Here is a 20078-nt window from a genome sequence, read left to right as displayed (position 1 = left end):
GGGTGCCCAGCGCTGTAAGGCAACAGTGCTAACCACTGAGCCATTGTGCCATCGCACAACTTAAGTTGGCTGTACTGAGAGGAACCACCACTGACTGAATTAAGCTCCTTGCTTAATCTCTCTACAGCAGAGGTATGAATATTAATTGCCCCAGGATGAGGTGTTAACGCACAGGAAGAATGTCTATTTTCTAAAAAAGATTGACACTTCTTTTGTGCAAATTTAATGTAAAGGGATACTTAAATTCTATATGTAATAGTTTCTGTTTAATACGAAGTTGGTGAACATAGAGTCATAGAGTCGTAGAGATGTACATCATGGTAACAGACCCTTTGGTCCAACCCATCCATGCTGACCAGATATCCCAACCCAATCTAGTCCCACCTGCCAGCACTTGGCCCAAATCCCTCCAAACCCTTCCTATTCATATACCCATCCAAATGCCTTTTAAATTCTGTAATTGTACCAGCCTCCACCACTTCCTCTGGCAGCTCATTTCATACACGTACCACCCTCTGCATGAAAGTCTTTTTTATATCTTTCCCGTCTCACTCTAAACCTATGCCCTCTCATTCTGGACTCCCCCACCCCAGGGAAAATACCTTGTCTTTTTACCCTATCCACATCCCTCATGATTTTAAAAGTCTTTATAAGGTCACCACTCAGCCTCCGATGCTCCAGGGAAAACAGCCCTAGCCTATTCAACCTCTCCCTATAGCTCAAATCCTCCAACCCTGGCAACATCCTTGTAAATCTTTTCTGAACCCTTTCACATTTCACAACATCCTTCCGATAGGTTAACATCAGTCTTATGACTGCATAACTCTGGAGACTTTTAAAAATTTATTTGTGGGATGTGTGTGTCATTGACTTTGCCATATTGCCCATCTCTAATTGCCCTAAAAGCAGTTAAGAGTTAACCAAATTGCTGTGAGTCTGGAGTCACATATAGGCCAGACCAGGTGAGGACAGCAGTTTCCTTCTGTAAAGAAATTTAGTGAATTAGATAGGAAATATTGTTTGATATTTGTTGTCAGGCAATAATGTTAAGCCGTAAGATAGGGGTCCAAGTGAAATTTCCATCCACCTTCAGTCCTGAAGCGTCATATGGAATTTAAAAGATTAACTCTGTTTCTCCATCAACAGAGGCTGTCAGACCTGCCAAGTTTGTTTTTAATTCAAGTTATAAACTTTAGCAAGTGCAACAAAGCTTTACCAGACTGATTCCTGGGATGGCAGTACTGAGATATGAAGAGAGACTGGATCTATATTCACTGGGGTTTAGAAGAATGAGAGGGGGATCTCACAGAAACCTGTAGCAGTCTAATAGAACTGAACTGGGAAAGGCAGAAAGAATGTTCCCGATGGCGAGAGAGTTGAGAACTAGGGCTCATGGTTAATGGATAAAGAGAAGGCCAGTTATGACTGAGATGAGAAATTTCTTCATCCAGGGAATGGTGAGCCCATGGAATGTTCTACCATAGAAAGTAGTTGAGGTCAAAACATCAAATACTTTCAGAAACTAGGTGGGTTGATTTCTTAGGGCTAAAAGATTCAAAGGGTATGGGGAGAAAACAGGAACTGAGTTGAATGTTCAGACATGATCATATTGAATGGTGGAGCTGACTCAAAGGGCTGAATGGCCTACTCCTACTGTTTTTTAGTTTTGGAAGTTTCTATAAGATGCTAACATCCAATATTTTTTTTAAAATAGTTTCTTTTGTGCATTTAAAGGGCTGTTCCATTCACAATACTCAATTCGATCAGGTAGAAACATGGAAACCAGGAGCATAAGACCTTAAGACCAAGGAGCAGAAATTAGGCCATTCAGCCCATTGAGCCTGCTCCACCATTCAATCATGGCTGATAACATTCTCAACCCCATTCTCCCGCTTTCTCCCCGTAACCCTTGATCTCCTGGATACTCAAGAACCTATCTATCTCAGTCTTAAATATACTCAGTGACCTGGCCTCCACAGCTTTCTGTGGCAGTGAATTCCATAGATTCCCCACTCTCTGGCTGAAGAAGTTTCTCCTTATCTCCATTCTAAAATGTCCTTCCTTTACTCTAAAGCTGTGCCCTCAGGACTTAGTCTGTCCTACTACCTTCCCAACATCCACTCTGTCCAGGCTATTCAGTATTCTGTATGCAGGAGTACGCCATCTGGCTGTTCAAGCTTGCTTCACCACTCAATATGATCATTGCTTTATCTCGATACCATATTCCCAATTTCTCCCTGTCCCCCTTGATGCCTTTATAATCCAAAAGTTTATTGATCACTTTCTTGAACATATTCGGTGACTTGATCTCCACAGCTTCCTGTGATAGAGAACATTGAGAAGCTAACACATCACTTTGTGCGTGCAAGTGTTAAGCTGTGACATCTGTCATTTAAAACTGACAGTCAAACAAGATCTCCATCGATTTGAATTTACTGGAGTAATGTGATAGTGCAGGGAATTGCTCTGATCTGGAACATTGCCACAATAGGAATGGTGTCGAAATGAAGGTGACCCTCAGAACATTACTCTGATAAAATACAAATGATTAAGCTTTGTTACACAAACAGTCATTTTCTCTGCACTTAGATTTCCTGGATTTTCCACGGAGCAGGTAAAATGCATAGTGACTGTCACAACAGCTGAAGTGGGTACGTTAGCAACCAGAACCTCAGTAACAGAATGAACTGTAAGAAATATTAAATAAATTGTTTCGGACTGTCACTGGGAGGAGCTACCCTGTTCCAACTACTAAATTCTATGTAGCTAAACAGTCATGTGTACTTACTCATAAATCTAACATGAGACTGCCACGTTACTCAAATATAATAGATCCAGTTATTATGTCTATTTTACGTGCATTAGGGGCAGTTGACTGGATTGTGATTCAGAGCAACGGCAACAGTGGTGGTTCAGTTGCTGCAATGAGGGACTCACCTTCATAACCTCACCCCCTCCCTTTTTCGTTGATTCACAGGGTGAGGGTATCGTAGGCCAGGCCAACATTTATAGTCCATCTCTAAGTGCCTAGAGCGTAGTTGAGATCAATCAATTCACCGTCAGTCTGGATTCACATATAGGCCAGACCAGGTAAGGAAGGCAGTTTCCTTCCCTAAAGGACATTAGTGAACCAGATGAGTTTTTCCTACAATCAGTGATGGTGTCACAAACATCATTAGAGTTCTAATTCAACTTCCACTATCAACAATGGCAGGGTTTGAACAGGGGTCCCCAAAATATTACCTGGGTCTCTGGATTAACAATCCTGCAATAATAGGTAAAAACAATGACTGCAGATGCTGGAAACCAGATTCTGGATCAGTGGTGCTGGAAGAGCACAGCAGTTCAGGCAGCTTATTGCCTTCCCTTAAGGGCTTGGTGACCCAGAGATTAAACCACTGTCAGGTCGCTCTCACTTTCTCTCTCTCTGTCTCTCTATCTCTCTCTCTCTCTCTCTCTCATACAATGTCTCTCTATCCTGGGGCAGCGGTGAGTAAGTAGTCCCAGAGCAGTGGGCAAGGGGGTGGTAAGTAGTCCTGGAGTCATGCTTGAGGGGGTGGAGAGTAAATAGCCCCAGAGCAGTGGGCTGGGGGGAGCGGAGAGTAAGTAGTGCCAAAGCAACGGGTGATGGGGGCAGGAGTAAGTAGTCCTGGAGACATGAGCGAGGGGACGGAAAGTGGTCCTGGAGATGCGGGTGAGGGGGCTGGGTTAAGTAGACCCAGAGCAGCAGATGAGGGGATAAGGAGTACGTAGCTCAGAGCTGTGGGTGAGAGGGCGTGGCTTAAGGAATTCTGGAGCCACAGGCAAGGGGGTAAGTAGTCCTGGAGCAGTGGTGAGGGGGTGGGGTAAGTAGTCCCGGAGCCACGAGCGAGGAGATGGTAAGTAGCCCCGGAACAGGGGAGAGGGGGCAGGGAGTATGCAGTCCTGGAGCTAGGCACAAGGGGGCAGGGGGTATGTAGTCTCGGAGCAGCGTGCGAGGGGGCATGGGTAAATAGTCTTGGAGCCACGAGTGAGGAGACGATAAGTACTCCTGGATCTGCAGGCAAGGGGACGGGGAGTAAGTAGTCCAGAGACACGGGCGAGGGTACGGGTGGGTAAGTAGTCCAGAAGCTGCGGGCGGGAGTTGGGGAATAAGTAATCCCAGAACAACGGGTAAGGGTCAGGGAGTAAGTAGTTCCAGAGCAGAGGGTGAGGGTGCAGGGAGTAAGTAGTTCTGGAGCCATGGGCAAGGGAGGCAGTAAGTAGTCCTGGAGCAGCAGGCAAGGGGGTGGGGGTAAGTAGTCCTGGAGCCATGAGTGAGGAGACAGTAAGTAGTCCCGGACCTGCAGACGAGGGGACGGGGGGGGCGGGGTTAAGTTGTCCTGGAGCCATGAGTGAGCAGACAGTAAGTAGTCCCAGACCTGCAGACGAGGGAACGGTGGGGGGGGGGGGGTAAGTAGTCCTGGAGCCACAAACGAGGGGGCAGGGAATAAGTAGTGGGCAAGTAGTCCTATGCAAGTGGGTAAGTAATCCTGGAGCTGTGGGCGAGGGGGCCGGAGGTAAGTAGTCCCAATGCAGCGGTCAAGGGGGCAGTAAGTAGTCCTGCAGCCGCACGCGAGTGGCTGGGGAGTAAGTAGTCCCAGAGCAGTGGGTTGGGGGACAGGGAGTATATAGTCCCAGAGCCATGGGCGAGGGGGTGATACATAGTCCTGGAGCAGCGGGCAATGGGGTATGGGGCGAGCAGAGGAGCAGCTGAGAGCTGTTACGGTGGACTGGACTGGAGGCTTTGAGGGGAAGGGAGCTGAGATGGTTGTTGGACTGGGGTCTGATGTGGACAGTCAGACTACATGGGGAAGCCTCTGTGATGAGCTGCTGCAATGTAATATTTATTTGGATTTTTAAAAATCTTACTGTAATGTCAATCCTTTGACTATATCTTGTTTTTAACTTATTCTTTAAACACTGCAAAGTGATGTAACTACCTTTCTTGTTATTCCTCTTTTGTATCTAAAATTTGGCTCCTAGTTTCTTGTCCCTGAGATGGCACCATAACAGGTGACATTATGAAATTTTTCACTGTACTCCTGTACTTGAGTACAAGTGAAAACAAAGGATATTCGCTGTCTCCCTTGACATCAGTAACATAGACTATTGTAAATAAGTTTTGGCGACAGTGGTTCTGCCCAGCACCAGAAGCAGTGTATATAGTACCAAAGTGTTCCACAGCTACTATTAGAGACAGGTCAATTTCAGGGTAACCTGCCAACCAACCATTTCTATTCAATGATGCAGGAGAACCATGTGTTACTTTGACCACAAAATCCTACATAAATAATACAACATCAAAGTTAGATTTCTCTTACCCCATTAGCACAGATACTTATTGAACCATGGTATTTTATGAAACCAATGCCACTCTATTTCCAACCATGCAGATGAAGTGCTGGATAATGCTCCTAGTGGGCCAGCATTTTAAAATGTGAAGTAGCAATCAAATACAGTTTGTGGATAACCTCCTGGACTTCACAAACACAGATCATTTCTGATCTAAATGTCTTCGAGAGGTGGTGGTTGAGACTATGTTTCAGATACCAGATAATCTGCCCCAATATATCGTAACGTACAGACAGTGTGGTTTCCAATTGGATTTGAGTTGGAAACTATAATCGACTGCTGAAAGAATTGTTAAGTGCATTCGAACATGACTATTCTTCCACGTTCCAATGTTCGAGGTTTGCATTGTTACAATTGTAAACTTTGTGGAAATGATAAGCCAGCAACAATGACTCGGGTGTCACAAACTAATTCACTCGCAGAATGAGCAACCACAAGTGATTGAAAATGCTCGCTTCAACACCATTGTTGGTGGGGCACGGTGGCTCAGTGGATAGCACTGCTGCCTCACAGCAGCAAGGCCCCAGATTTGATTCCAGCCTCAGGTGACTGTCTGTGTGAAGTTTGCGCGTTCTCTTTGTGGGTTCCCTCAGTCCAAAGATGTGCAGGTCAGGTGAACTAGCCATGCTAAATTGCCCATAGTGTTAGGTGTATTAGTCAGAGGGAAATGAGTCTGGGTGGGTTACCCTTCAGAAGGTTAGTGTACACTTGTTGTTTCCACACTATAAGGAATCTGATCTTTTTTTTCCATCTAATTTGCTGAAGAATGGATGCTTGGTATGAGGTTACTCAAGTACCCTTGGAGAAATATCCACTTTGATTTAGCTGAGTAAATAAGGATTACTGTATCCATTCCTTCCTCTACTGCACCTTTCTTCCCCTGTGCCTTTGGTCCTATGAAACCGACATGTCATGTCTTCATTACCAGTATTGGAGCATTGCGTACAGTTCTGGTCACCCCATTATAGGAAGGACGTGGAAGCTTTGGAAAAGGTTCAGAGAAGATTTACTCTGATGTTGCCTGGTGTGAGGAAAGGCTGAGGGACTTGAGGTTGTTTTCCTCAGAGAGAAGCAGGTTGAGAGGTGACTTAATTGAGACAAATAAGATAATCAGAAGGTTAGATAGGGTGGACAGTGAGAGCCTTTTTCCTCGGATGATGATGGCTAGCTTTAAATTGAGGGGTGATAGATACAGGACAGATGTCAGAGGTAGTTTCTTTACTCAGAGAGTAATAGGGGCATGGAAAGCCCTGCCTGCAACAGTAGTAGACTAGCCAACATTAATGGCATTTAAATGGTCATTGGATAAACATATGGATGATAATACGATAGTGTCGGTCAGATGGGCTTTAAATTCGTTCCACAGCAACATCAAGGGCCAAACACCCTGTACTGTTCTATATTCTATATTCTATCACTTCTGTGGGCTAGTTGTCTACATTTAATTCCTTTTACTCTGTCTGTTTTATTTAGTTTTGAGTTTCTGTCTAAATCCCTTCCTTGGCACGGTGGCTCAGTGGTTAGTACTGCTGCCTCACAGTGCTGTAAACCTGCGTTGAATTCCACCCTTGCATGACCTTTTTGGAGTATGCGCGTTCTCCCCACGTCAGCATGGGTTTCCTTCGAGTGCTCCAGTTTCATCCTGAGTTTAAGGGGCACATTTTTGAGAAGAGAGATCTAAAAACAATGTGAGGGGCAAATTCTTTGACACAGAGGATGGTTTGCATGTGGTATGAACTTCCTGACTGAAAATGTGTTGCTGGTTAAGGCACAGCAGGTTAGGCAGCATCTCAGGAATAGGGAATTCCTGCTGCCTAACCTGCTGTGCTTTAACCAGCAACACATTTTCAGCTGTGATCTCCAGCATCTGCAGACCTCATTTTTTACTATGAACTTCCTGAGACAATGGTAGATGTGGGTACAATTACAACATTTAAAAAACATTTGGATAAGGACAGGAATAGGAAAGGTTTCGAGGGATATGGCCAGGAGCAGGCAGGTGGGACTAGTTTAGTTTGGGATTATGTTCAGCGTGGACTGGTTGGATCACAGGGCCTGTTTCCGTACTGTATACCTCTATGACACAATCCAAAGAGTGCAGGTTGGATTGATTACCCATGGGAAATATAGGGTGGTTCTGGATGGGATGGTCTTTGGAGGGATGGTGTGTACTCAATGGGCCAAATGGCCTGTCAGGATTCTATGATTCTAATTCAGGAAATGTCTGCATTAACAATAAATATTTCCCATGCTGTAAACATGGGTCAAACTCAGTGGATGTTAGTTGTTGTAAGCATGGTAGCTAATTTGTAGAAGAGCTCTGAGCATATGAATCTTACCTGCCAGTGGTGGACCCAGAAGTACCGGACAACACTCTACGATGGTGACGAGTCCCACTGCACTGGAGAATCTCTTGGCACCAACTAAGTCCATCAGCGTTTCGAAGAGAACAGCACTCACCATTCCAAAGGCAAAGCCAAAGAAGATGGTGTAGATAACCAAGCCTGTGAAGTCATTCGCCAATGAGCACATGACGTGGCAGAAGCCATTGTAGAAAACAGCAAAGCTGAAGAAATATTGGATCTTCGGCCTCACCCATCTGGAGTTTGCGAGTAGGCCCATGCTGGGTCTTGCGAACATATCTACAAAAGCGAGAATGGAAAGCAGGAATGCTGCCGAATACTCATCTATGCCAATGTGCTTGGCATAAGGAGCCAAAAAAACTATCGGAGCAAAGAATCCAAAAAACATGATGACATTTCCCGACAAGTAGATCAGAAATCCCCGATGTTTGAAAAGGGTGAGGTCTAGATAATTATTAATTACGGCAAAGATAGTTGATTTCTTCTTCTTTTTCTGCAACAGACCATCCTCCAAATCCTTGCTCTCTTCCTTCTTGAGAGCAGAAAACTGTGCATCTTTTACAGCAGCTGGTTTTATGGGTTGTAGTGGCCTCATCAAGGATCCTGCCACACAGCAGTTCAACAGGATAGCTCCAAGGATGAAGAAACTGCCTCGCCAACCAAAGACATTAATTAAGTACTGATTCAGAGGTGCCAAAGTGCTCAGGAACACTGGGCTACCAGCCATAGCCAGTCCATTGGCAATGGGACGCTTCTTGTAAAAGTACTTTCCAATCATAGTTAAAGCTGGTTGAAGGTTGAATGCCAATCCTAGGCCTGAAAAGAAATCAAGGAGGTCATCATTCTTGTGAACAGGTACACATGAAAGTAAGAGGCATAAAATACATGTGGAGTAAGCGAATAGAATTGCGTTGGTATCAGAGGAATCGAGAATGTGGCGTTGGGAAAACACAGCAGGTCAGGCAGCATCCGAGGAGCAGGAGAATCGTCGTTTTGGGCATAATGTTTCTGATGAGGAACTTGTGCTCGAAATGTCGATTCTCCTGCTCCTCGGATGCTGCCTGACCTGTTGTGCTTTTCCAGCACCACACTCTCGACTCTGATCTCCAGCATCTGCAATCCTTACTTTCTCCTGGTATTAGAGTTATAAAGAACAGGAGATCAGGATTGTTCTTTATCCATTCACGGAATGGGAGTGTCACTGGCCAGGCCAGCATTTATTGTCCATCACTAAGTGCCCACAGGGCAGTTGAGAGTCAACCACTTTGCTGTGAGTCTGGAATCACATGTGGGCTGAACTGGGTAATAATGGCAGTTTCCTTCTCTAGTGAACCAAATGGGTTTTTTCAATAATTGATTCATGGTCATCACTCGACTCTTAATTCAGATTTTTTATTTATTGGATTCAAGTTCCACCATCTGCCATGGCAGGATTCAAATCCAGGTCCCTCGAACATTATCTGGGTCAATAGTCCAGCGATAAACCATTAGGCCATCACTTCCCGACTAAATTACTGTGTGCTTTCTCCATAAAACATCACATCAGTCATTTGTTCTACATATCTCTGATATTTTATTTCACAATGCATTTTGTTTCTGTAACTAAATTTTGAATGACTAAGGGCATTTTGTACACATGATTTGGAGATGCCGGTGTTGGACTGGGGTGTATAGAGTTAAAAATCACACAACACCAGGTTATAGTCCAACAAGTTTAATTGGAAGCACTAGCTTTCAGAGCACTGCTCCTTCGTCAGGTGGTTGTGGAGTACACTATCGTAGGACACAAAATTTATAACAAAAGTTTACAGTGGGATGTAACTGAAATTATACATTGAAAAATACCTTGATTGTTTCAGTGTGTCATCTGTTAGAATGACCATGTTAGTTTCATTTCTTTCATATGTAAATCACAAACCTTTTTTTAAAAGTTATTCTTAAGTGAACTTTAACAATTGGTGTCAGCCCAGGTAATGTATTGAAGGTGTTAGCCCCCTGCGTGCTGCTGTCTGTGCCATAATGTTTAGACTGATTCTAATCTAAAAAAATGAATTAACAGAATCTTACATGGATTCATGCAGTTTTTGAGCAAAGTACAATGTAACTCTGTAAGTACAAATTCATCCCTCAAACGTATATGTGTATGCATGGATGTGGGTTTATGTGTATGTGTGTATGTGTGTTTGTGTGTGTATTGGCCGGGGGGGGGGTTGGAATGGTGCAAATGAAGCCATTCCAGTCCTAAATATCTTCAGCCAATATTATACTCATAGCTTTTCAATAGATTAGATTAGATTAGATTCCCTCCAGTGTGCAAGCAGATCATTTGGCCAAACAAGTGCACACCAACACTCTGAAGAGTAACCCATCCAGACCCATTTCCCTCTGACTAATGCACCTAACACTATGGGCAATTTAGCATGGCCAATCTACCTGGCCTGCACATCTTTACTCAGAGTGATAAGGGCATGGAATGCCCTGCTTGCCAATGTAGTTAACTCAGCCACATTAGGGAGATTTCTCCTTGGATAAGCACATAGATGATGATGAGATAGTGTAAGGGGATGAGCTTAGATGAGTTCACAGGTTGGCACAACAGTGAGGGCCGAAGGGCCTGTTCTGCGCTGTATTGTTCTATGATTTATGTTCTATTTGAGGATTTCTGAAGAGAAGTTCTTACTGTTCAGAAGAAGAATTATACGAGACTGGAAAAATGAACTCTGTTTCTCTCTCCACAGGTACTGCCAAACCTACTGAGTTTCTGTTTCATTCCAGATTTGCAGAATCCACAACATTTTGCTTTTATTATAGTTCTCTTGTTGTTATCATCATAATTCATTAGAATGGAAACAATTATGCTATCTCACAGGTTTGGAAAGAATATCAACGGGACCTAGAATTTCTGTGGGTGGCATTTCTCAAATGCAACAAGGAGATATATGAGAGTTTTGTGGAATGAAATGCTTTGTTTGGTTTTCTGCATCACACAAGGTCAGACACAAGTACAGGTAGAGAGACTAAACATTTGAGCTTTCATCTCCAACCTCAGCATACTGACACAAACATTATACCAATATAAATTTTCCTCCCATGTTGGATATCAGTTTGAACAACACTGTGATGTTCATTCCCAGCAAGACATTTCTATGGATTAAAAACAAACATTGTAACGTTTCTTGGTGCAGAATGCTGGACTTCAAGAAAATCAAGAGATATGGGGATAGGACAGAAAAGTACATCAAAACTGATAATCCAATTAGGGAAGGGACTCTACTAGATCTTGTAATGGGGAATAAGCCTGGCCAGGTTATTAATGTTAATGTGGGAGCATTTTGGGAATAGTGATCATAAGTTTTAAGATAGCTGTCAAGGGTGGTATGGTGGTTCAGCAGTTAGCACTGCAGCCTCATAGCACTAGGGAGCGGGTTCAAATCCTGCCTTGGGCGACTGTGTGTGGAGTTTGCACATTCTCTCCGTGTCTGTGTGAGTTTTGCCGGTTTCCTCCCACAATCCAAAGATGTGCAGGTCAGGTGAATTGACCATGATGAATTGCCCGTAGTGTTAGGTGCATTAGTCAGGGGTGAATGGGTCTGGGTGAACTCCTCTTTGGAGGGTCAGTGTGGACTTGTTGGGCCAAAGAGCCTGTTTCCATAATGTAAGAAATCTCATCTAAAAAGTTACAGATAAAGGATAAGACTGGTCCTCCAATGAAAATGCTAAATCAGGGAAGTTGAATTACAGAAGTATTAAGCAGGAACTAGAGAAATTAGATTGGGGTGGTTGCTTGAGGGTAAATCCACATCTGACATCATGGGAGTCTTTTAAAGGCCTGTTGATCAGAGCTCAGGACCAGCACATTCCTGTCAGGATGAAAGATAAGGATGGCAAGAGATATTGAAAATGCAGTCAAAGAGAAAAAGGTATCATATGTAAGTTTTAGGAAATTGAATTCAGACAAGATCCTTGAAGAATACAAAGGAAGAAAGAAAGAATTGAATCAAGGAATTAGGAGTGAGAAGTGGGGCAGTGAGATGTACTTGACAAGTAAAATTAAATAGAATCCAAAGGTATTTTATGCTTTCATTAGGACCAGAAGGGTAGCAATAGAAAAGGTAGGTCCACGTAAGAACGAAGGAGGAATTTATGTGTGGAGCTGGAGGAAGTGGTGAGGTCCTTAATAAGTTCTTGGCATTGGTATTCACTAAGGAGAAGGACATGGACTACGGTAAAATTAGGGAGGGACATGTTGAAATTCTAGGGCATGGCAAAATTAAGAATGTGGAGATGTCAAGTGCCTTGAAAAAACATTAAGGTGGCTAAGTCTCCAAGACCTGACGGGATTTATCTCAGGATGCTGAAAGAGACAAGGGAGGAGATTGCTGGGGCTTGGCTGAGATCTTTGTCTCCTCTTTAGGCACAGGGTAAGGTCTCAGCAGACTGGAGAATGGTCAAGGTTGTCCCTTTGCTTAAGAAAGGCAACAGGGAGAGTCCAGAAAATTATAGGCCAGAGAGCCATACCTCAGTAGTGGTAGGTAAATTATTGCAGAAGATTGTTAGGGATAGAATTTAATCACATTTAGGAAAGAATGGACTTATTAGGGTTAGTCAGCATTGCGTAATGAGGGGAAGTCTTGTCTCACAAACTTGATTGAGTTTTTTGAGGAAGTGATAAAGATGATTGATGTAGATAAGGTAGTTGATGTCGCCTACATGGACTTTACTAAAACATTGGACAAGGTTCCTCATGGTAGACTGGTGCAACAGATTAAGTGACATGGGATCCATGGTGAGTTTGTGAGGTGAATGCAAAATTGACTTGGTCATAGAGGTGTCGTTATGGAAGGGTGCTTTTAAAACTGGAGATCTGTGTCTAGTGCTGTTCCACAAGGATCAGTGCCTAGGACCTCTATTTTTTGTAATATATATATATATAAATGATCTGGATGGAATGTAGATAGCTTGATTAACAAGTTTGCAGATGACACAAAAATTGGGAGAGCTGTGGGCAGTGAGGAAATTTGTCAAAGGCTACAGCTGAATGTACAGTTGGAAAGCTGGCTGGAGAAATGGCAGATGGAGTTTGATCCAGACAAGTGAGAGTAATGCATTGTGGGAGGTCAAATGCAAGAGGAAATTATATAGCAAATAGCAGGACCCTTAGAAGCACTGATATCCAGAGGGATCTTGGAGTACAAGACCATAGCTCTCTGTAGGTGGCAACACAAGTGGATAAGGTGGTAAAGAAGGCCGATGGCATATGTGCCTTCATTGGTCAAGGGATTGAGTATGAATGTTGACAAATTATAAAACATCTCCCAGGTTGATTCCAGCCTTGGGCGACTGTCTGTGTGGAGTTTGCACATTCTCCCCGTGTCTGCGTGGGTTTCCTCCGGGTGTTCCGGTTTCCTCCCACAGTCCAAAGATGTGCAGGTCAGGTGAATTGGCCATGCTAAATTGGCTGTAGTGCTAGGTCCATCATTTAAAGGGAAATTGGTCTGGATGGGTTGTTCTTCGGAGGGTCGGAGTGGACTGGTTGGGCCGAAGGGCCTGTTTCCACACTGTTGGGTATCTAATCTAATCTAATCTAAAATCTAATCAGTTCGGCTACGTTTGGTGTATTGTGTATAGTTCTGATCGCCTCACTGTAGGAAGGAGGCAGAATCTTCGTAGAAGGTGCACAACAGGGTTACCAGGATATTGCCAGGATTGGAGCGTATTAGCTATAAGGAGAGGTTGGACAAACTTGGATTGTTTTTGTTCAAGTGTCAGAGGCTGAGGGGTGACCTGATAGAAGTTTATGCAATTATGGGAAGCATGAAAAAGCTGGATAGTCATTGTCACTTTCCCAGGTGGAACCATCAAATACGAGGCGGCTGTGACAATGCTGTCACTTTAACATGGTTATTTTGTCCTTGGGGTTTTTTTAAGAGAGGTCGTGAAGGCAGAGATGCCAAGGGGCCTAGTTTAACAATGAACATAGAACATAGTACATAGAAAAATACAGCGCAGTACAGGCCCTTTGGCCCTCGATGTTGCGCCAACTCAAGCCCACCTAACCTACACTAGCCCACTATCCTCCATATGCCTATCCAATGCCCGTTTAAATACTCATAAAGAGGGAGAATCCACCACTGCTACTGGCAGGGCATTCCATGAACTCACGACTCGCTGAGTAAAGAATCTACCCCTAACATCTGTCCTATACCTACTACCCCTTAATTTAAAGTTATGCCCCCTCGTAATAGCTGACTCCTCAATGGCAGGGGAATAGCCAGATCTCCCAGTTCAGGTTTTTTCTCTAGTTTGTTTTTGCTGTGGCAATCACAAGATGCTGGAGTTCAGAGAAAAGTTCCAAGCCTCTGCAGATGATTCCTGAGTGATTTTTTTCTCTGAAATCTTTTTGGAAGTTATTCCCTCCTGCCTGTAAGAATCTGTGTTTGAATTTACATTTTTGTCAAGGAGTATGTTCAATGGATGTTACTGGACTGGAACAGTTCATTAGTTAAGTTGCTGTCTTGGGTCAGTTAAGTTTTCCAATTGTTAAGTTATTCAAAATTCTGTTTTCTTTTGCGTGAATTTCAACTGCAGTGTTTAAATATATTCTGTTTTGCTTAATGCCGAGTGGTTTGACCAGCTGTATCACACCTGTAACACCCACTTTACATCTGCTTTTAAAATACAAAAAAGTTAGGATCCAGACTACCTTCTTATAATATTTTGAGGGGGTCTGGCCTGGTCCATAACAGGGGCATAGGTTAAAGGTGAGAGTTGGAAAGTTTAAAGATGAACGAAGCAAATGTGTTACACAGAGGGTAGTAGGTAATTGGAATGTGTCGTTAAGGGAGGCGGTAAAAGCAGATACATTAGTAATATTTAAGAGGTATTTAGACAAACACATGAACAGGCAGGAAACCGAGGAATATGGACAATGAGCTTAGACTGGCGTCATAGTTGGTACAGAGACAGTGAGCCTTCAAAAGGCTTGCTCCTGTGCTAGGAGAAGGTGAGGACTGCAGATGCTGGAGATCAGAATCGAGAGTGTGGTGCTGGAAAAGCACAGAAGATCAGGCAGCATCCGAGGAGCAGGAGAATCGACATTTCGGGCATAAGCCTGATGAAGGGTTTATGCTGAAAACTTCGATTCTCCTGGTCCTCAGATGCTGCCTGACCTGCCGTGCTTTTCCTGCACCATACCCTCGACCTTGTTCCTGTGCTATACCATTCTATGCTCGATGTAGAGTTGATGGAGAGGTTCAGCAACAGTTTTACTGAATCGTGGAGGCGACTGAGACTGTTTGGCTGGTCTTTCTCCTACTTCTTATGTGACTAATTGCAATGTTGAAATAAATTTCAATATTCTTAAGAGAAACACCAAGAACTGCAATTGTTGGAAATCAGAAACAAAAATCTGCTGGAGAAACAGAGCAAGTCTGGCAGCATTTGTAGGGAGAGAAATGGAGTTAACATTTTGAGACCAATGACCTTGCATCAAAGCATCATTGATAATATATCTGGAGTTGGCATGTATTAAGTGGAACTGCACTTCAAACAACAGCTAGTGAAAATATAGAGTTATAGATTAATGGGTAGAGTTTGAAGGGAATACAGAAAAGAAAGAATAATTTAATGGTGCAATTAATTTGAAACACAGAATGTTGTTTCTCCAAATTCTGTTTTTGTTTCAATATTTGTTATCCATATGCACCAAATTAATTGCACTATTAAATTATTCTTTCCTCCCTCTATTCATTTCAAATTCTAGCCATTAACTCACTACAACTGCACCAGCTGTCGTTTAGATGTGCAGTTCCACTTAATCCACATCTATTCCAGATTCATCATTAGTGTCTCCAGTATGGACAAAGATACTTCAGTAAGTTTCCTTGCCTTCCTTCCCAGATACAACTCAAAGACTACCACATTAATAACCATAACCACAATTCATACTCAAGATTTCTAGCCAAGATTACAAGTTCCAAACTACTGATCACTTCAAGGAGGTTGTGGAGAACTAACGTACCATCAGAATATACAATGTCTTTTTAATAATCCATGGGACATGGGTGTCGCTAGCTGGCCCAGCATGTATTGCCCATCTCTAGTTGCTCTTAAGAATGTAGGGATGAGCTGCATTATTGATATTGATATGCTGCAATCCGCCTGCTGTAGCTTGACCCATAATGCCCTTAGGAAAGAAATTCCAGGAATTTAACCCAGTGACACTGAAGGAATGATAATGTATTTCCAAGTCGCATGGTGAATGGCTTGGAAGGGAACTTGGAAGTGGTGGTATTCCCATGTATTTGCTGTCCTTATCTTCGAACTGGAAGTGATCATACATTGGGAAAGTGCTGTTTCAGGATCTTTGGTGAATTTCTGCAGTGCGTCTTGTAGATGGTGCACACTTCTGCTACTGAGTGTTGGTGGTGGAGGGAGTGATGTTGTGGATGTGACGCCAATCAAGGAGGCTGCTTTACCCTGGATGGTGTCAAGTTTCTTAAATGTTGTTAAAGCTGCACTCATCCAGTGAGGGGGGAGTTTTCTGTCACACTCCTAACTTGTGCTTTGTAAACAGGAGACAGAGTTGGGGGAGTCAGGAGATGAGTTACTCAATACAGTATTCCTTGCCTCTGACCAGCTCTTGTTTCTGTGTGTGTCCAGTTGTGTTTCTGGTCAATGGTAATCCAGAGGATGGTGAAAGTGGGGAATCATTGATGGTAACACACCATCGAATTTTAATGTATATCGTCTATCTGAACCTGCTGTTTATAATACTCACCTCCAATGCAGCCTACACACATAAAGAGTCCAAGGATACTGTTGCAAAATGAAGCAGCTATCATTCCAATCGAGCAGAGCAAACCTCCAAACATCATCACTGGACGCGATCCATATTTGTTCACTAAGATGCTGCTCACAGGTCCTATCAGGGACAAAAAAGAAAGGGAAAGGCTGTCATTTTCCATTAAAACATCGGTTATATGACTTTTCAAATCCCTGACAAAATTTTCACATGGTCTCAAAAGCTCAAAGAAGTGTTGGGATGGGCACTACAACAAATGCTGCCAAGAGTGTAGTGCTGGAAAAGCGCAGTAGGCCAGGCACACGTTGCCTTGTAACTTTTCCAGCACTACATTCTCAACTCTGATCTCCAGCATCTGCAGTCCTCACTTTCTCCCACTGCAACAAATGCTGACAATTAGCTTTGATCCAATTCCCTAATAATATTGCCAATCAGCTTCACAATTGGTTTCTCACTTTAAGACCAGAGACCATATGACCAGGAGCAGCCATTCGGCCCCTCGAACCTGCTCCACCATTCAACAGCGTCACTGCTGATTCCACATTCCTCACATCCACTTTGCATCAACATAGAACTTTGTTCTTCGAACATTATTTTCTGAAGCAATCAATTGAAATTCCCGTCAAATTCCTGAGACTGGAGAATTACAGTCTCAGCTCTAACTTCTGTGCTCATATCCATTGCATGTGAAACATATTTGGAAGAAAGACGGTGGTATCATGATAATGCCACTGGTCCTTGTTGATCTTAACCTACTGTGAATCCTCTTGCAAGGATGCCTACCTTGAAGAAGCTCTCCTCCTCCCTCTACAAGGATCTCAGTGAGTCCCTCTCTCATTGCACCCCCCCAGGTCATCTCCTCTGCCCTGAAGCTGTTCAGCCACGTCCTGAAATTCCCAACTCCCCGCCCCCAAATTCCCTTCCCCCTATCTTTTATCTCAGCCTGCTTGGCACACCAGCCAACTGAGTTTTCTCCAGTTTCCTCATTTTCCCTCCCCCACCTTGTCTCAGTCGAATCTCTCAAACTCAGCACCGCCCTCCTAACCTGCAATCTTCTTCCTGACCTCTCCGCCCCCACCCCACTCCGGCCTATCACCCTCACCTTGACCTCCTTCCACCTATCACATCTCCATCGCCCCTCCCCCAAGTCCCTCCTCCCTACCTTTTATCTTAGCCTGCTGGACACACTTTCCTCATTCCTGAAGAAGGGCTTATGCCCGAAATGTTGAATTTCCTGTTCCTTGGATGCTGCCTGACCTGCTGCACTTTTCCAGCAACACATTTTCAGCTTTCGTTATTTAGAGCCTAGCCAACTCACACCAGTCCCCACTCATCCCTGCACTCACTGATCCTCATTGATTGCTGATCAAACATCTGGGTATAATTACAACATTTAAAAGGCATCTGGATGGGTATATGAATAGCAAGGGTTTGGGGGGTTATGGGTTAAATGCTGACAAATAGGACTAAGTCAGATTGGTTTGGCTGGTCAGTGTTAATGAGTTGGACTGAAAGGTCTATTTCTGTGCTGTATGACCCTGTAGCTCTATCTTGATTTTTAAAACTTCCACCCTTGCTTTCGGACACCTCAATGGTCTTATCTCTGCATTGTAATCTCTTCCATCCCACAACAGCACATCCAATTCCAGCCTTCTGAGCATCCTTAATTCTCCATCACTGCCTTCAGTTGCCTGAGGCCTGAGCTTTGGAAATTCCTGCCACAATCATTCCAATTCTCTACTTCTCAGTCTTCACTTAAGGTGATCCTTAAAATCTCTCATTTTAACCAAACCTTGTTTACCTTAACATTGAATTATGTTTTGCTGTCTAAGTTTGCTTTATACCTCTCCAGCAAAGTGCATTGAGATATTTTATGACCTTAAAGATGCTATATAAATATAATTTGTTGGTGCTATAATTTTTATTCCATTGTCTTACCAAGCATGAAGAACAAAAGGTGTTACTCCAAGGGTAATTTTTTTAATCCGAAAAAAAAATTAATGGAGATGTGCGGATCAAGTACGTGTGAGCTGTTGTACAAATGAATAAGAATAGGCCATTCAGCTCTTCTCTTTTTGTTAGATTATGGTTAATCTGTAGCTCAGCTCCATTGACCAGCCTGTGCTATATTGTCGGATACTCTTAGTTAAAGCATGAACTGTAAAGGGAAGGTGAACGCCTCATGGAATTGTTATTGGACTATTAATCCAGAGATGCAAATGTGTTGCTGGTCAAAGCACAGCAGGCCAGGCAGCATCTCAGGAATAGAGAATTCGACGTTTCGAGCATAAGCCCTTCAATCGAGAGACCCAAGTAATGTTCTGGGGATAGGGGTTCATACCCCACTATGCTGGAATTGGAATGTATTATTTTAAAAAATCTGGAACTAAGAGTCTAATGATGACCATGAATCCATTGCCGAAAGTTGGAAAAAAACCATCTGTCCCACTAATGTCCTTCAGGTAAGGAAACTGTCATCCTTACTGGGTCTGGCCAATTTGTGAATCCAAACCCACAGCAATGCAGTTGACTCTTACCTTCCCTCTGGACAATTAGGGATGGGCAATAAATACTGGCATAGGCAACAATGCCCACATGCTGTGAATGAATTATTTTTAAAAATTGGATGGTCATAATCCTGGCGAGTTTAGGATGAGCTCTAGAGCTACAGAAGAGAAAAGATCAGATGAATTTTCTGTTTTTGCATGTGAGCAATAAACGTGGAAGCCATTTGTGTGCATCGGAACAGCAGCAGGAGCTCCCCTGCATGAGGACCATGAAAATGCACAACTTTGCACACTGAGGTTGGGAATGAAGAGAGGAGCGGGATTGGACCACCCTCTCGAATGTTATGAATGGAAGCCAAGTTGCATTATTTAAAAAGTGAAACCTGGCAGCATTGTGACCTGCATACCATCACTGTCTCAGGAGCATTCAGCACTGTCACTATGTTCAAAACTAATGACTTATGCAGAGGCAATTGGAATACTAATGAACATCAAAGTGTTATTTTAGCTGATGTATGGAAATACTTTTAAAAAGAAAACATCTTTTTGATGACTAGACTATGACCATTCATCAATTGTATAACTGCCAGATTCTAGGCTTAAAATAGCTCCCTATAGGAATTTCTTTCTCAAGATTTCCTTTGCTGATGCAGAAAGGAAGAAGTGCTCAAATTGAAACCTTCCCATATTGCCAATGCATTTCAAAGAAATTGAAGACACGTTGAAATGCTGATTGTTAAAGTAAACGACGATCCTTAGAATGAGTGAGGGGCCTTGGCTCATCCTGTTAGAAGGCAAACCCAGTAAAATGTATCAGCTGGGAGTAAGAGGGGAAGGTATGAGGAGGATGCAGAGATGGTGCAGTGTGATTTAGATGGACTGAGGGAGTGGGAAAATGAGTGGCAAATGCTGTATAACGTGAGGTCATCCACTTTGGTAGCAAAAGTAGGAATGCAGATTATGCTTTGAATGTCTGTAAATTGAGAATGTCCTTGTGCACCAGTGAGTGTGCAGATGCAGAAAATGACAAAA

At 43.3% G+C, this 20078-nt stretch overlaps 1 protein-coding gene across 2 annotated transcripts in view; it reads right to left on the bottom strand.

Moving 5' to 3' along the window:
• The window catches only part of LOC132824852 (monocarboxylate transporter 2-like), a 291555-nt gene that overhangs the window by 24933 nt on the left and 246544 nt on the right, over window positions 1-20078 (bottom strand). For both annotated transcript variants that reach the window (XM_060839639.1, XM_060839638.1), the window contains exons 3-4: window positions 16516-16659; window positions 7713-8552 (exon numbers count right to left, since the gene is read on the bottom strand). In XM_060839639.1, the coding sequence (XP_060695622.1) occupies window positions 7713-8552; window positions 16516-16659 (984 nt within the window). The remainder of the gene's footprint in view (window positions 1-7712; window positions 8553-16515; window positions 16660-20078) is intronic.

The sequence above is a fragment of the Hemiscyllium ocellatum genome, chromosome 19, assembly GCF_020745735.1.
Source record: "Hemiscyllium ocellatum isolate sHemOce1 chromosome 19, sHemOce1.pat.X.cur, whole genome shotgun sequence".
NCBI classification, from domain to species: domain Eukaryota; kingdom Metazoa; phylum Chordata; class Chondrichthyes; order Orectolobiformes; family Hemiscylliidae; genus Hemiscyllium; species Hemiscyllium ocellatum.
This window is presented reverse-complemented; position numbering and strand designations above follow the sequence as displayed.